The sequence below is a fragment of the Emys orbicularis genome, chromosome 4 (genome assembly GCF_028017835.1).
Source record: "Emys orbicularis isolate rEmyOrb1 chromosome 4, rEmyOrb1.hap1, whole genome shotgun sequence".
NCBI classification, from domain to species: domain Eukaryota; kingdom Metazoa; phylum Chordata; order Testudines; family Emydidae; genus Emys; species Emys orbicularis.
Genome location: NC_088686.1, coordinates 59,042,405 through 59,058,512, shown reverse-complemented (window position 1 = coordinate 59,058,512; position 16,108 = coordinate 59,042,405). Strand labels below are relative to the sequence as shown.

The following is a 16,108-nucleotide window of genomic DNA, read 5'->3' as shown; positions in this document are numbered from 1 at the left end:
CCCCACTGCCTCCTGGACTGTCCTGGGTGGCTGTGTGGGAGAAGAGTGCCGTCTTTTGCTAGACACTCCCCTAGGATCAAGCAAAGGCAGTTGAGCTCCTATTCTGCTCTCCCTGGGGCTCCCACAGAATGGCAGATAATCACGCAATAGAGCAACCAGATCTACTCTTCTCCTTTCCATAAGAAGCAACACATGGGGAGAGCAGGTGCTCAGACTGCTCCAGGATCACATCAGAGCTGCTCCTGAAGCTGCAGGCCATGACAGGCAGTTGAGATAGTGGTAGTGACCAACTTTGTTCATACACTTTCATTTGAAAGTGGCATGATATGACTCAAGAAACACATTCGTAATCAAATACACATTTTCCTTAAGAGAGCCCATGAAGGTCATGAATCGGACACCACGCTATTACACAAAAGAACTAGCTTACATCTGCAATGCAGTACTGAAACCATTTTTAAAAATAATGGCTTTTAGGGGAACTTCAGTACGTTAGGGGAAGTTCATTTCAGCAATGTTCGCTTGCTTCAGAAACAGCACATTGAAAATTCTGAGGCCAATGCTGATAATTACAGAAACAAATTTCACGTGAGCCTGTCTTCAACACTCCAAACATTGGGCCAGACCTGAATACCTTTACTCACATGAGCAGTCCCACTGTCTTCAATTGGACTATTCACTGTGGTGATTTGCTGAATTAGGCCCACAGTCATAGCATCTGTCATATTTTAATAAATCACCACTAATAATACAGAATACATTCCAACTTAAATCACAAATCATATTTCTACATGAGATCTATTATCTTTACTATTCTACACAAAACTGTTGAAGTCATCCTTACAACATCAATTGTGCATCAAGTTTTGTTTGAAAATTAAGACACTATGAGCAGAAAAGTAATGGGATTATATTAAAATCAAATACTAGACCTACAGATTTTATCTATGAGATTAAATGCTTAGGCACGTACTACCATATTTCAAAAGGATAACGCATAGCTATGAGCACATCAAGTCTGGTTTGTTTTTAAGCCAGCTCTGCCATCACAATCCTATACACTTCACTATTTATATAGCAGAGAAGAAGCACAGCTTATGAAAAAATAAAAATAGATTTGTTACATTCAATAGAATCATTGGTGGGATGGGGGGACTTAAAACATGTTAGTGTTTCTTTACTCCATTACTTCATCTGGATAAAAACTGCAGATAGAATAAATTCAGCTTTCTAATCCACCCTGTGAAACCGGTTTGAATCCTTCTTACTGTTACAGATGCAGTACGTTTGGTCACATTCACCTTAAGTGACCATCACTCACAAGCATTGCACAAATGATCCAGGTCTTCAATTCATAACCAAATAGAGCAAACAGGTTAAATTTTCAAAGACTGGCTAAACTCTTCAAACAACCCTTTTCATGAATACTAAAATCATGAAAAAATAAAACTCAAATGGAGGCAAAAATCTATATAAAATAGATTTTTTATTTCAATATTTTTGGTGAATATGGATTTTGGTAGCTAATTGCAACCTCAAAATGCTTGAAAACAAAATGCTTTTTCTATTCAGACATTTAAAATCATAGGCTATTGCAGGCTCTTGAATAGAGTTATGTATGTTAATGCAGTATTTCAAAGTATATTTTAATCAATCACCTTACAGTTAATAAGTTACTTTTCTTGAAGGCAAAGGCTATCATTACAAATGCTCAACTACTGCTTCTGTATATCCACTAAAACACAAGAAAAAATGCAAGTGTTTATAGAATATTAGGGGGGAAAGCAGTGGTTATTCTTGTTGCAAAACAATACCCAGACTGCATAGCAAGCATATTTAGAATTTTTTTTAAAAGACTAAATAATTCATCCTTAAAAGACAATTCCACAGAAACAGAAGTTCTATTTTCAGAAAAGTAGGTGATAGAGAACAAGAGAGAGAAATATTAATAAGTAGATTAAATGTTATATGTTCTTTCACTTGAAAATGCCTTTACTCATGAGATCGCAAAATGTAAAAAGCTAGTTTGACTTTAAAGTTTGGGGATTTTTCTTAAACAGTGTGATGAATTAGCATTCGTCACTACTGTATTGCCAAAGATGCAATGCAATAGATTTGGCATGTAGGGCCTGATTCTGCCACTCTTGCTCATTAGAGGGACACCTTGTTCTGAACGTTATCCAATTGATTTCATGGGGCTATAGGTAATGTAGTATACTATTTATTTTAAATAAGGTGCAGAATTGAGCCCACAGAAAGTAGGTAATTTTTTCACTAGCTTTTTTCATTCTTATTATGCACTCCACAGTTATATGTAACTGCAAAACGGTAACTGCATAATAGCATTTAAAGCTGTATTAGGGCTTCTAAGTAACTTGGGTTAAGAGAGGCTGCATGCTTCCCTTAGATTTTAATACAATAGTTTGAAAGTTTGATGATTAATTTCTGAACCCTCAGATCAAAGATCTTCAGAAATTTCTAAGATTTCAGAGGTCCTCTATTTAAAATTTTAAAATTATTATTTTAAGGGACAAATAATTCAGTTTGGCTGAGACCAATATTTTAACTGACTGATTGATCGTTTGCTTGGAGGTGTGTGGGCCCCATCTAAAACCACAAGAAACAATAGGCACAAAGAATGAAACTGTTCTGATCACTTACAAGTGAAAGGTCTAATTTATTAAAAGTACAACTGAAGTCAGATTCATGCAAACTATATGTATATTAAATGAAGAAAGGAAGAACATACCCATTCGGAGAGGTCACTAGGCTAGCAAAGTGAAAAACAAAATAATAAATGAAAATTTAGTTGTGCATATGATTTTGTTGTGGATGTGTTCAAATGTTTTGTTTGTATTTTTTAAATAGTTCAATAAACAATATAAATATATTGCTCACCTAAAGGTTGGATCTACCATTGTCAGACATTTTTAAATTGCCCCAAATAAACAGTGATATAACATTCAACATTCATTCTCTACTGACACAGTACTGATACCATCAGCAAACTGGCTAGTAAGCTGCATGCTATAGTATAAAATGAGCTGCAAGAAGCTGTAAATCACTGCAATGGTATTGCAGTAGTGTTGCATCATAACATTTATAAGGATGAATTCAGCCAAGGAAAATGGTCAGGAAAAAAATTAGCTACCCTTGCTTTTACCATTAAAAAAAAAAAAGAGAGCGACAGAGAGAGAGAGAGAGAGAGAGAGAGAGAGAGAGACACACACACACACACACACACACAATTGGAACAGATTAGTAAACATATTTTACTACTTTTGTTTTATCAGCTTGAACAAAAACTGATTCTTTCATGCTCTTTCTTATTGTGTCACACATACTTTCTCACAAAGACAGTAATTAATTTGTTTGTGTTCATGAATGCTATAGCAAAACAGGTCTGATAATCAATAGGCCCAGGCCTTGCTTGTTCTGAAACTAGTTTTAAATATAAACCTTTGAGTACTAATCAAAAAATGTATTTTAAATTTACATTATTTTTGTTGTTGCAAACATACCTGCCCACACACATGCACACACATAAATACTACATTGTATAAGAGTTAGAGTTAGAGTACACACAATGTTCCTGATCCCAACCCTCAAAAGCAAGGAAAAGTTAAACCATCTAACAGTGCACACCTTCTACTCCTCCATCCAGAGAAAGACACCTCACAGCTAGTTCAACCACCATAAACCATAGACAATGTACTACAACCTTACATCTGCCTAAGGAGAGATGTCAACCTTCTTACAACTCCTCCAAACTCATCATCACAAACAGATGAGTCTGCCCCTATCCCTCCACCCATTCTGCAGAATTCCAGAATATCATACTCATTCAAGTCTTGGAGAGGGGTTCATGGAAGGCTGACATCCTTACTGCAACAGAGATAAGATGATGGTGCATTGTTTGTGTTGGTCATTGGTGATAAGGTGATGTAGGCTAGTGGTAAGGTGTCAGTCCATGGCTGAAAGAGTAAAGGATATGTACTGTTATATGGCTTAACTTTTAATTTTCTTGCCTTTGAGGTTGCTGTCCTAATGTGATGTGTACAGGAACCTTAACCAATATAAAAGGTGTATGAATTACCCAGGGTCTTTAGCTTGAGAAAGGATTTCCAACCAAGAGTTTCTTGCACACAGAACAGCATATCCTTAAATGTGCCCAGTAAACATAGGGACTATACTCCTGAGTCAGCTGGTCACTTTCATGAAAACCCTTTGGCAAGAGCCACAGCTAACAAATGAATACATCATTTTGCATTGCTAGGCAGTGAATACAACACTTGGTTCATATTTTACAGATTTTCTCTATAACCATAAAGGCTAGAAACATTTTTTTTAAAGCAATACTTAGCTTTTGGAGTATCCATTTGATGTTATACAAATTGGCAGTAAACAATGTGACAGAAAAAGAAACAGTTATGATGAATATCAACAAATGAAAACTTAGTACAATAATAGTTTTTAAAAGTTGAACTACCCTGCAAATGCTGAAAAAAAATTCTACAAGTGACTCAATTTTCCAATCTCAAAACTCAGTAATTAATTTTCTAGCGGAGCCCAAAAAATTATAAGGCTCAAAAAGTAAACTTTCGTAAAGGGCTGATTTCTAATTAATTGTAAATTAAACTGCTTTTACATATTTACTTGAAAAATCAATCTGGACTCTCAAGGATAGTTTACACCAGCTAAGGGATCTAACATTGCTCCACTAATTTCAATGGACCTATGACAATTTGTTCCAGCTAAGGATCTGCCCCATAGATTGTATATTATCATTTAGGGAAGAATACACTATATTCTTCATACAAAACACAGTGAATGAATCACTGCTTTAAGTAGAAAGCTGAACTCCAACTTAAGTATGGGGCTCCGATGATTAGATAGAGATACACGAATATACACACAAAATGTCTTGTACATATACACACAAATCCTGATTCAGATACATTGCATAAAAATATCTCCAGACACATACACTTGGGTCTCCTTTTTAACATAATAAAATCCTTCCCATTATAGGTTTGATACATAAAGAGGTCTGTCCACTTTCCACAGCTTGATAACTCCACCAGTACATTAAAATGAAGCCTACAAAATCTCAGCACATAAGTATATTTCCTCCCCAAATTTTACAAAATCAATCCGGTCAGCTGCCTTTATAGAATCTTTGTAAAACTTTTAGGCTATAACATTCATTTTGTTTAAAAGATGTTTCTCTTTGTAGGTAAAAAAAAAAAAAAGGATAGTCAGAAAACAATTCCATTTTGAAAAACATTTCCAAGGTTGTTTTTGTTTTGGATTGAAAAGAAAATGAGATGTTTTAGAGTTTTTTAGAGAGAGAGAGAGAGAGAGACTCTGTCTGTAGTTTGGTAGTTAGGATCCTGGCTCGGGAGACTCAGGTTCAGATCCCTACCTGATTTGGAATATTCTGGGGTGAAAAACTCTGCTCTGAGTCTACACTACTGTAAATGATTAAACTAACCGAAAACAATTAGTTACTTTTTTTTCTTCCTCTGAGCAGTGCACAGTTGAATTTGTGGTACTAAAGCAGCTTATTTTTACAGGTGGAGAGATATCCAAAATAGTCCTAATATAAAAAGTTAAAATATCTAAAACCCTTCTAAAATAGTATTTCTGTCAAATATGTGACACAGGTACAATACATGTTGGCTTATTATGGTGCAAATACTTTATTGGCACTCCTTTTGGTTGACTTGAATAACATATTCACATCTTCATGAGTAATGAATCCAGCCATCCCAAACTTATTCTGACGAGCCACAACACTTCATACCACATCATCATATATATTCTATATGTATGTGTAAATATACATAATTTATGTCTTTACACACATACATAATATACACATGAACTGCAGTATTTTGTGCTAATAGAACAGTATGAAAAATAATGTGCTTACATATATTACTGATTCTGCAAGCCCTCTGTATATGCATGTCCCAGGAAAGTTACTATGAGCTCCACACATAAAAGGACTGCAAGAATAGGCTTGTAGAGCGGATACTGACTTTTAAAAATTATTATTTTTAATATGACCTGACTGTTGATCAAGACATTGGAATTATGGATTGTATTTAAAATTTGTTTATTTTTTTTTTTTATAAAAGAACAGGAATACCTTTAGCACCTGCAAAGAGAAACAATTGGTAAGAAAGTGAATTTGAGGGTCTAGAAGTTTGCCAGTCTGTTCAAATTACAGGAATGCAAAAATTCACAAGTTTTAAATTTTTGTTTGTGTCTTTGTGACCCCAAAATACCCTTTATTCCCCCAAAATAAAACCTTATTGAAAAGGACTTGATGTTAAAAGCACTCTGGAGATTACATCAAAATTCAACTGAAGTCAATGGGAGGTCATCTCACAAAGTGAAACTCACCATCAAGCTAAGGGCCAGCACTAAGTTAAGTACCTGTTAAGTTGCACCAAAGTCGTGGAGCACAGGCCTTGTACTGACCCTCCGCAAAGGAGCAAGTTTCAGAAGCATCTGCAGAAACTGAATAACTTTTTAAAACACGTTAATATTTTCTTTGAAACCATATAAAATGTTAATTGTTTGGGATACATCTTAACTGTACCTATTTGCTCTGGAATGAAAATCCCACACAAGGTCTATACTCAAAAAGGTTTCAGAGTAGCAGCCGTGTTAGTCTGTATCCGCAAAAATAACAGGAGTACTTGTGGCACCTGTTAACTCCTGTTATTTTTGCGGATACAGACTAACACGGCTGCTACTCTGAAACCTGTCATTATGCAAGGCACTGCATTTAGCCGTATGGAGTGGAAATCCATCAACTTCATGAAAAAACTCGTAAAATTTGTTAGTCTCTAAGGTGCCACAAGTACTCCTGTTATTTATACTCAAAAAATAAATCTTTATAAATAAAATAATATTTTTGGCTATTTCTTCTATATCTCTCATGCTTCTGATCTATTTTGGGTGTAGGTGTTCATTTTTTCCCCTTTGTATTGCTTGCAAATGAAAAATTGCTTGTTATCTAAAACGAAAAAGTTTATTTTGTTAATATGCAATGTTGTTAATGTGGCATTTTGGGGCAGCTGTTTAAAATTTCCAATCAACCCCATTATTAATTTTGAACCATGGCTATGGCACTTTAATGTGAACATTTTAATATATGCGAATCTGCTGAAACATTGCAGTAACTTCATAGATAGAAAACTTAATAAAATGATCTACAAATGTATTTAAGGTCTGGTTCAACACACACACACTGAAAGAAAGAGAAAGACTCCCATTGAGTTAGTGAGCACTGGGACGGGTCCTTATGCAACAGACTACAGTGGTTCTGTTACTCACACAGTGCTTGGAAACATTTATCCTATTTGAAAAGATAATATAGCCTCTTGACTATAGATTGGAAACTTCAGTACACACTTCATTATAGCTAATCACAGCTAGAGTTACACATTCATTTTATTGGGAGAAATAAGAATCATTGTAACATAATCAATACTTACGTAGTACTTTGATGCATCCACTTTACAAGCGGATAAAATCTAAATCTGTTTTCAAATGGTCAGTTGTTGCAGGACAATGACTGCACCACAATTAAAGGTGGGGCAGAATTTGTGTGGGCTTACCCAAAGAAGGACAGCTCTGCTTTGTGGTTGGGGGATGAGGGCGGGGAGAGGAAGAAGGTCAGAAACTGCTGCAAAAGGTGCTCGGTGGTCAACTTTGCAGCAATGACTCCGCCCCCCATGCCCCCGAATGTGCATAAAGGCAGGAAACCTGGGTGGGGCAAGTCTCTATGTGAAAGCAGCGAGGAAGCCAGCACCCACCCTCCCTCCCCTAGTAGCCAGCAAGTGGAGGCGAATGGCAGGCTGGGTTTGGACCTGCTGTGGGCATTACGCTCGTTGCCCCTTTTAAAGGGGGGCTGAGAAGGAATTTTTCCCACACCAACAGAATTGGCTTCAGTGGAGTGTGGTTTTTTCGCCTTCCTCACAGTGGGTGTGAGGATGGACCTTTTCTGGTGAATAGAAAAGGTGGTAGGCCATATGTCACAACTTATTTTGTAATATTGGGTGGATGTTCAGTGCAGGTACTCCATAGGGAGGGCAGCCAGTGACCAGATAAATGGCCTGGTAAAGGACTTAAAAGGAGGAACTGGATAAAGAAACAGAATGGGGGAGGGGGGTCAGGGACTCCCATGACCGGTATGGCAGGGAGCCAACTCCCTCTCCCCCCCCCCCCCGTTCTCATAGCCCTCCTTAAGCCTCTTGCAAGGCTGGTGGATGGTAAGGTCCAAGCCATGGGTCGGCTGGGGGACCTGGATGGAATCAAAGGGGGGCTGGTGGAAGCCCTGGAGAATTGATGTGAATAAGCATGGATTAAACAAAGGGGGCTGGTGAAAGCCCCGGAGAATTGATTTGAATAAGCATGGATTTGCCTGCACTGTACACTTTATCTGCCGGGTAGTCCCAGACATCTAAATAATAAAGTTGCGGCCTGATTAAAACCCATAACAAGTCTCCTGTCCTTCTTGCGGTATACCCAGACAATGAACAGACCACAGTATAAAAGCCAATTTATAATTCAAAAGAGAAAATTACATTTTTAATTTTTTATTCTTAGCTATTACCATCTTTAGTATAAAAATACACATTTTTGAAAAAGTGTACATTCAAATTTCCAAATAAACTGTGAAAACATTCAAAGGAACAATTATCCTCTATTACGACAAACACCCATTTGCTCTACCACCCAAAGGAGCCATTACAGTCTACCCTCCCGCATCAACCTCCTTTATTTTCCAGGATTATCCTAAGAAAAAGAAAAAGAAAGCACTACAAGTACATTTAAAACTGTATTAAGTCTATAAAAGCATGGAAAACTGAGTCAAAGGAGGTTTTCATTTTGAAGTAAATTTGGAATAATTCAGCATTTGTACAAAAAGGATATTACCCCGAATTAATTTTTTAATTCCCATACACATATGGTGCATTTCTTGTGTTAATCTGAAAAACATATAGTTTTCTCCCTCACAGGTTCACTTTTCCTTCTGCCTGATTTGGCAGTGAAATCAAAATTATATGTGTAAGCCCCAGAGCTATGAGGCTTTCAGAAAACAGGAGTCTTCATGTTCCCCCGCAACAGAAAAGGGGAAAATTGAATGGTCATCTACTGCGCGCAGGTTAATTTGATACATATAAAGTTCTTGCCATGTAGTTACTCAACAGAGCGGTATCATTTTGAGTTTCTTGGTTGGCTCAGATGGGGCATTGAGCCCAAAGCAATTAAATTGAGTGTAGAGATTCAGTCTTCCTTTGCTCTGGGCTCCCAGTCCAGTGAGAGAGGTTTAAATCTAGACTGGGAAACTGATGCAAGCATCCCATCACAGCAGATATTGGCAGCCTGGTGATGATCTGGCTGGGCAGCAGGGCCTATAGTCTACATCAGCAAAGCAAAGCAGTCTATAGCCAACCTCAGTGGCCCAAAGTAGTCCACAGCAAATAATGCTCAGTACAAGCCAAGAGGAGCCCATTCGCCTGTTTGACTACTACCAGTACTGGAGTTGACAGTGAGGCTTAGGTAAGAGTTTTGTGGCCTCCAATATGGCAGCCCATCATACAGACTCTGCTGCAACACGTGCACATTTTAGAGTTTCTATTTAATTCCACAGTATTAATTAATGAAATATTTGTCCTTTCTTCCAATAAATTAAGAAGAATGAATGTCACCAGGTAGCCACGATTCTATGTGATTGATGAAAGTAAGAGTGACCAGGAATTTTAGTTTTAAGTTCCTAGAACCCATAAGTGTGATTAAAAGTTCTAGGTGGAGACTAGAGCCAAACATTTGTTTATTTTAAAAAGGACCCTAAGCTGTAACCTTAATACCATATTATATGGAACTTGACCCTTTAGGGTTTTTAATACCTTGCACAATGATTATTCATGTTTAGAATTAGGAATGGTTCAGAGTTGCGAAGGTGGGATTTGGATCTGAACTTTCCCAACAGGAAGTTCAGATGCAGAGCTTAGGTTTGTTCCATGGTAAAGAAAGTAGCCAGCAGTAAAGTTCAGATCAGTATACACATTACCAAAATTCAGAGTAATTGGGATATGGGCTTCAGTTTCAGGCCAGTTTTTACTCACACCATCACTTCTATTGCCTAAGAAATGATTACGATGCCACAAATTCAGTATTATCACTTCACTTCCATATCACAAAAGGAGAAAAAGATAGACTGTGAAAGAGCAAACCACAGTTTTTACACTCAAATAGCTTTTTCAGTAGTAAATAGGGCAAGAGAATACATTTCTAAAGTACATTTATTAGTCTGACATCTGGAAGTTCCTTCAGTATGAAAATCCTCTTTAGCTCATTCTTGTGTCTTGGTATTACAGTTGTCTAACGTTCCACCAGTGATGCAACATGTAAGCACAACAGAAAGAACTTGCAGCTTTTATTTTTCAAATCTCTTTCATATGTGCATTTACACCAGCTATCAACATTACTTAAATATCATTTTGTGTTTTAATACATTTAGAGATGCAGAATCACATAAAAATAATCTGTAATGAAACATTTCCACAGGAGAATTCATGCTCCCTCACCATGACTAAAACAAACTCACTGAGAAACAACTCTTTAGTTATAGACGTACAACTACAAAAAATATATTAATGTTTGAAGTCCAGAATAAATTATTTCACTTTAGTTGGTTGATAGATGAATTTAAGAAGCTAACAGTTAACTTTAAAGATTATACTCTCTTATTCTGATTTGTGACTGCTGATAGGTTTATAGTGCTACCATACTGATGACCTAAATTTCAAACCAACCTTATGAAACTCATACTCCTTTGGTTGGCAGAAGCTAGGCTCATCCCAATGGTGCACTTTTGCATTGTTCAGCAGCCAATTCTGAACTAGCAGTACAGTAACTGGCCTTTGTAGAGCATGGTTGTTTTTTCTTTCATCTGCTAAGTACATTAAATGCACCTAGCTTCTCAGTATGAAAAACTGTCTGCATCATAAGGGTAATGGATCAATGGAAACCCTAAATAAAAGGAATATTGAAGTTCCTGCTACCCCATTCTGAGGCACCCTCTGTTCTAAAGGTCCTTAATCGGGATAAAAAAATGAGAAATAGTTCAAAGTTGGATGCCTGGTATCCTTTTTGATGCCAAAATAAAAATAATTTAATTTACTTACCCCTTCACTGGCATTTTCCCCTGTGTTGGCCAGCATTTCCTGTAGGGCTCTGACAGAGAGAGACTGCTCCAGCACAAAATTACAGATGCAAAGATCTGGAGGCACATACTGCAAAAACAAGAACAAGACAAAGGACAAGAATGACATAGCTGGTGAGTTCAAGCAAATGTAAAGCAAATATGCGAATACATACACACAAAATAAAAAACATCCATTTTATGGTGAAAGTACGTTTGTTTTCTAAGAACACAAGTTTTTGTATAAAAAATTGTATTCCCTCCTTCAGAAGATTTTCTCGCTGCAATTAATTTTATTTAGAGCACTGTGCTACTGTTAAAAAAAGGGGTCATCAGGCCCAAAAGCAGAAAAGTGTATCTGCAGGCTACTTTTTTCTCAGTTATTAAAATATTTAGTCATGACAAATCAATAGAAAACTAAAAGGAAAGATCTGCAATCATAATTTGATATCCCAGCTCTTGAATGTACTTCACATAATAAGAAAAACCTTAACTGTAGCATCAAAAAGTCTGTACTTATTGAATTATAATTCTTACATTCAATACAAAAGAGTGGAAATATTTTCAATCCACTAATTCTATAACAGGAAAGAGCAGTTATTTACTCTACAGTAACAGTAGGTCTTCAATATGTGTTTTCCACATGTGCACCAACAGTGGAAAATATGTCCCATAAACTCATTATAGGAATGTTTTGGTCAGCAGTGTCCATAGGGGGCCACACCTGTGCTCTGAATATCTTCACACCTGCCCATCCAAGGGCATAGAGGGTGGAGCAGGTCATGGAATACATACGAACAACACATCTCAAGGAACCACAATTACTGTAAGATAAGTAACCGTTCTTTCTTCAAGTGATTGCCCAGATGTATTACATTCTTGGTGACTCTCAAGCAGTGAACCTGATGTGTTGGAAGCAGGTACTCAGAGTCTGCCCAGTGATTGTAAGATGGTTCTGCCAAAATGGGTATAAGACCTACATGCCTCTACAAGGGAATAGTGTCTTATAAAAGATGTACTGATCCCCAGGTAGCGTCCCTACAAGTTGCAGAGTCCGCCACACCTCTCAAAGAAGCCACAGTTTTCCATTCACCCCAACCACTACATTTTGGGTCTCTGTAATCTCTGCATGATGTCTGAGTGGGACTGAATAAAGATTCAGCAGATAACAAACCACCTACACACACACACACACACACACACACAAAAGGGGGGGGGGGAGAACACACAAGCAAGTCTCTATCTAGAACAGCTTAAAAACCTGCACAGATTAGTAACAAAACAGGCAGAGGCCTGAAAACACAGACTGTCCAGAGAGAACTGCTATGGTGAGTCCAGGCTGCAACTGGGAGTGTGGCTAGAAAAGTAAGGGACACTGAAACTTAGGCTGGGGCCCACAGCAACACCAAAATGATCCTAACCTCACACTAGTGACAACCAAGAACAAAGTATTCCGAAATCAATACATAAAGACACAACAGACTCTTCTCTGGAAAATTTTTGAGTAGGCACCCACTGTAGAAGCCATACACATGGGGAGGAAAATATCTAGAATGCCTAGACACAATACCCAACCAGATAAGTACAAGCATAAAGGGATCCAGAGATGGCTATGCTAACATTGAGTAAAGAACAAGAATACAACAGAGGATGAAAGAATCCCATGGTGTGGCAAACCACCTCACGGTAAACAGCTTTATCCAGGAAAGGACAACACAATACATACAGGAAGTGTCTAAGAAGGTGACATAATGCTGCAGTCTGCCAGTCTAAATGCACAGGGGCAGCTGTCTTTCAAATGAAGACCCAAAAGACACTGAGATTGAAGACTTTGAAACCACCATGAATCACCACAATCCCCTTGGGAAATTATAAAAAAATACTTCAAAGCAAACACAGATATTGATGTAACAGGACATTCCAGAATCATTGTATAGGAAGTTGAAGTGTTGGCGCTTTCATGACTCAAAAATGAATTGAAAGGCTCTGGAAAGTCCTCATTAGATGTGAAAGGAAAATGTTAGCCATTCTAATACTCTGAGAAGAATACATCCCAAGATGTCTATGCTTTAGATAGCCTATGCACTGCTCCACTTGATTTTCCAGCAATCACAGCCATAAGCATGGTTATAAGGATAGAACCAGTCATCATGAACCTAGAACCTGAGATCCCAAAGAGATCCCAAAAATGTTCCAAGGACTGGGGAAATCAGAGGAAGAATACCACATTAAACTTACACCAAATGCAAAGCCATTTGCTCCAATACCACCTAGGAGAATCTCCCTTCCTTTACTGCCCAGAATGAAAGAAGAGGTCAACCTCATTGAGCAGATGGGTGTCACTTCCAGAATAGACACTCCAACTGAATGTTATGCAGGCATGGTTGTGATCCCAAAACTAAATGACAAGATTTGGATGGGTGTAGACCTTACCAAGCTCAATGAGAATGTCTGTAGAGAGCAAAACGTATTCCCATATATTGGGCACACCATTTGACAATTAGCAAAAGTTTCAAAATTGGATGCCCCATCTGGGTTTTGGCAGATACAACTTACTGCAGAAGCTGTACTACAATGACCTTCATCACATTTTTTGGAAGGTTTTGTTTCAATAGAGTACTATGTGGCATATCTTCTGCTCCGGAACACTTCCAGATAAAAATGTCATCATTCCTGGAGGGTCTGGAAGAGGCTCTCTGCCAAATGGAGGATATCCTTGTCTACAGATCAACTCAAACCCAACACAACCAACGTCTCTTGATGGATGCAAGACAGCAGGCCTAACACGTAATGACAGATGTAAATCCTCAAAAACAGAATCAAGTATCTGTCTAAGCTAGATCACTAATGGAGCAGGGGTCAAACCAGATTCAGAAAAAGTACAAGTGATTACCCAGATGAAGGAGCCTCAGTGCATCAGTGAAATATGTCAATTCATGGACATAGTAACACACCTAGGAAAATTCCTACCTTACCTGGCACAGTAGTCAAAGCCATTACAAGAGCTCATTAGTCCACAGAATTCCAGGAACTAAACATAATCAGGCATTCAGAAAAATGTAGCAAGATATGAGCATTCCTCCACAACTGATACGCTCTCCAGTGCCCCAATCTCAGACAAACCACAGCAAGAGTGTGAACAGGAGGAGCTGTTTCTGGAAGATTTCACAGATGCAGTACATACTGATTTCCTCATCACAGAAAAACACCTGCAAGAAGCAGATGAATTCCTGAGTCAAGGCATGAATCACTGCCAACACTACAAAGAAGGCTGCACAAAATAGACAGAAACTTCTAGGAAATCATACTGGGTGGTTTCCAGGGATCTTGTTATAAAGCAAGGTTTATTGTTGAAGAGGTCCAGATTAGTTATCCCTAATGTAACAGGAAATCCCGGACAGACTGCATGAGGGACACCAAGGCATTATAAAATGCAGGAAGGGAGCTAAACAGACAGACAGTTTGGTGGCCTGGGCTGAGCAAACAACTACAGCAGAGAGTTGAGAAATGTGAAATTTGTGCTTGCATGAAACAAATCCACTGGAACCATTACTATCATCTGCTGTACCAGACAGGCCGTGACAGAAAGTCAGGACTGATCTTTTTTATCTGGATAATACCACCTGTCTTTTGATGACTGATTATGTCTCAAGATTCACTGAAGTTGTCAGGCCACTCAGCATCACATCGAGTGCAGTTGTGCAGAGGATAAAATCCATGTTTTGCCTGTTTTAGGATTCTGGAGCAAGACATCTCTAACAATGGTACTCAGTTTTCCTTTGAGACTTTCAAGAGGTTTGCAGATACCTACAGTTTCATTCATGTCAGATCCAGCCCAGTTCCATCAGAGTAATGGTAAAGCAGAACATATAGTAAAGAAAAGAAAACAACTTCTTTCTAAATCCTCATACCCTTATCTTGCCCTGTTGCCATACCAGTCAACACCTCCAGCAAATGGACGCAGCCTGCAAAACTGTTGATGGGAAGGCAGTTGAAGTCCACTATCACAGCCTTCCTTTCCCAACTCGACTCTTGTTGGCCAGACTTCCCAAGATTACAGAAGAAGGAAGATCAATAGAAACCCCATCAGAAGGTGGTCTTTGACAAGTGCCACAGAGTCAAATCCTTGGGAGTACTGAATCTAGGAGATCACATTTGCATGTAAGACTTTCAAGAAAAGGGGATGGCAACAGGAATCATCCATTGGAACCAATGTCACCTTGTGTCACCTCCAATCTACCCAGATCACTACCATGAAATGGAACCTGCGAACAACACCCCGCCTACTTATATAGAAGCACATGTACCCTCTTGAGACTCTCCCTGCAAGAAAAGATCCAGCAAGAAAAAGACAGCCTCCTACATTCCTGGAGGATTACATAAAATCTTGAGAATTCAAGGAAGTCAGAAGACTAGCAGTCGAATGCCTTAAAAGGAACAAAATAAGTCACAAAGTTCAGGCAGTCTGCTCTTCATAGGGCTGTTTGTTGTTTCATACATGATAAAGGTTACATGTTTCATGTACAGTTACAGGATAAAGGTTTTATCACACTTCCCTTTTAGAAAGGGGGATGTGGTGTTAGTTGTGAATGGTTAGCATGGCCACTAAAAGTCACAGAGCAAGAAAAACAGGAAAGAAAAGTCAGTCTTGCCTTCACTCCAGCCACAGCGTGCTGAGTGTCTAATCTATGCAACAAGTACCTTAATCCAGCCCTTTTTCAGCGTCTAAAACCTACTGCAAAGCAGTCAAAATCTTCATAGGGAATCCAAAATGTTTGGGGGTATTGTACTGGTTATTTGTGTTAAATTCCTTATGCCCCCTCACACTTACATGGGGTCCAGGGACAATCTCACCCCTCAAAATACAGTCTTATAAATATT

At 38.3% G+C, this 16,108-nt stretch overlaps 1 protein-coding gene across 1 annotated transcript in view; it reads right to left on the bottom strand.

The window, feature by feature from the left end:
- The window catches only part of RYR3 (ryanodine receptor 3), a 625,867-nt gene that overhangs the window by 489,405 nt on the left and 120,354 nt on the right, over positions 1–16,108 (bottom strand). The window contains exons 3-4 of the mRNA XM_065402721.1: positions 11,211–11,318; positions 2,750–2,770 (exon numbers count right to left, since the gene is read on the bottom strand). Coding sequence (XP_065258793.1) covers positions 2,750–2,770; positions 11,211–11,318 — 129 coding nt within the window. The remainder of the gene's footprint in view (positions 1–2,749; positions 2,771–11,210; positions 11,319–16,108) is intronic.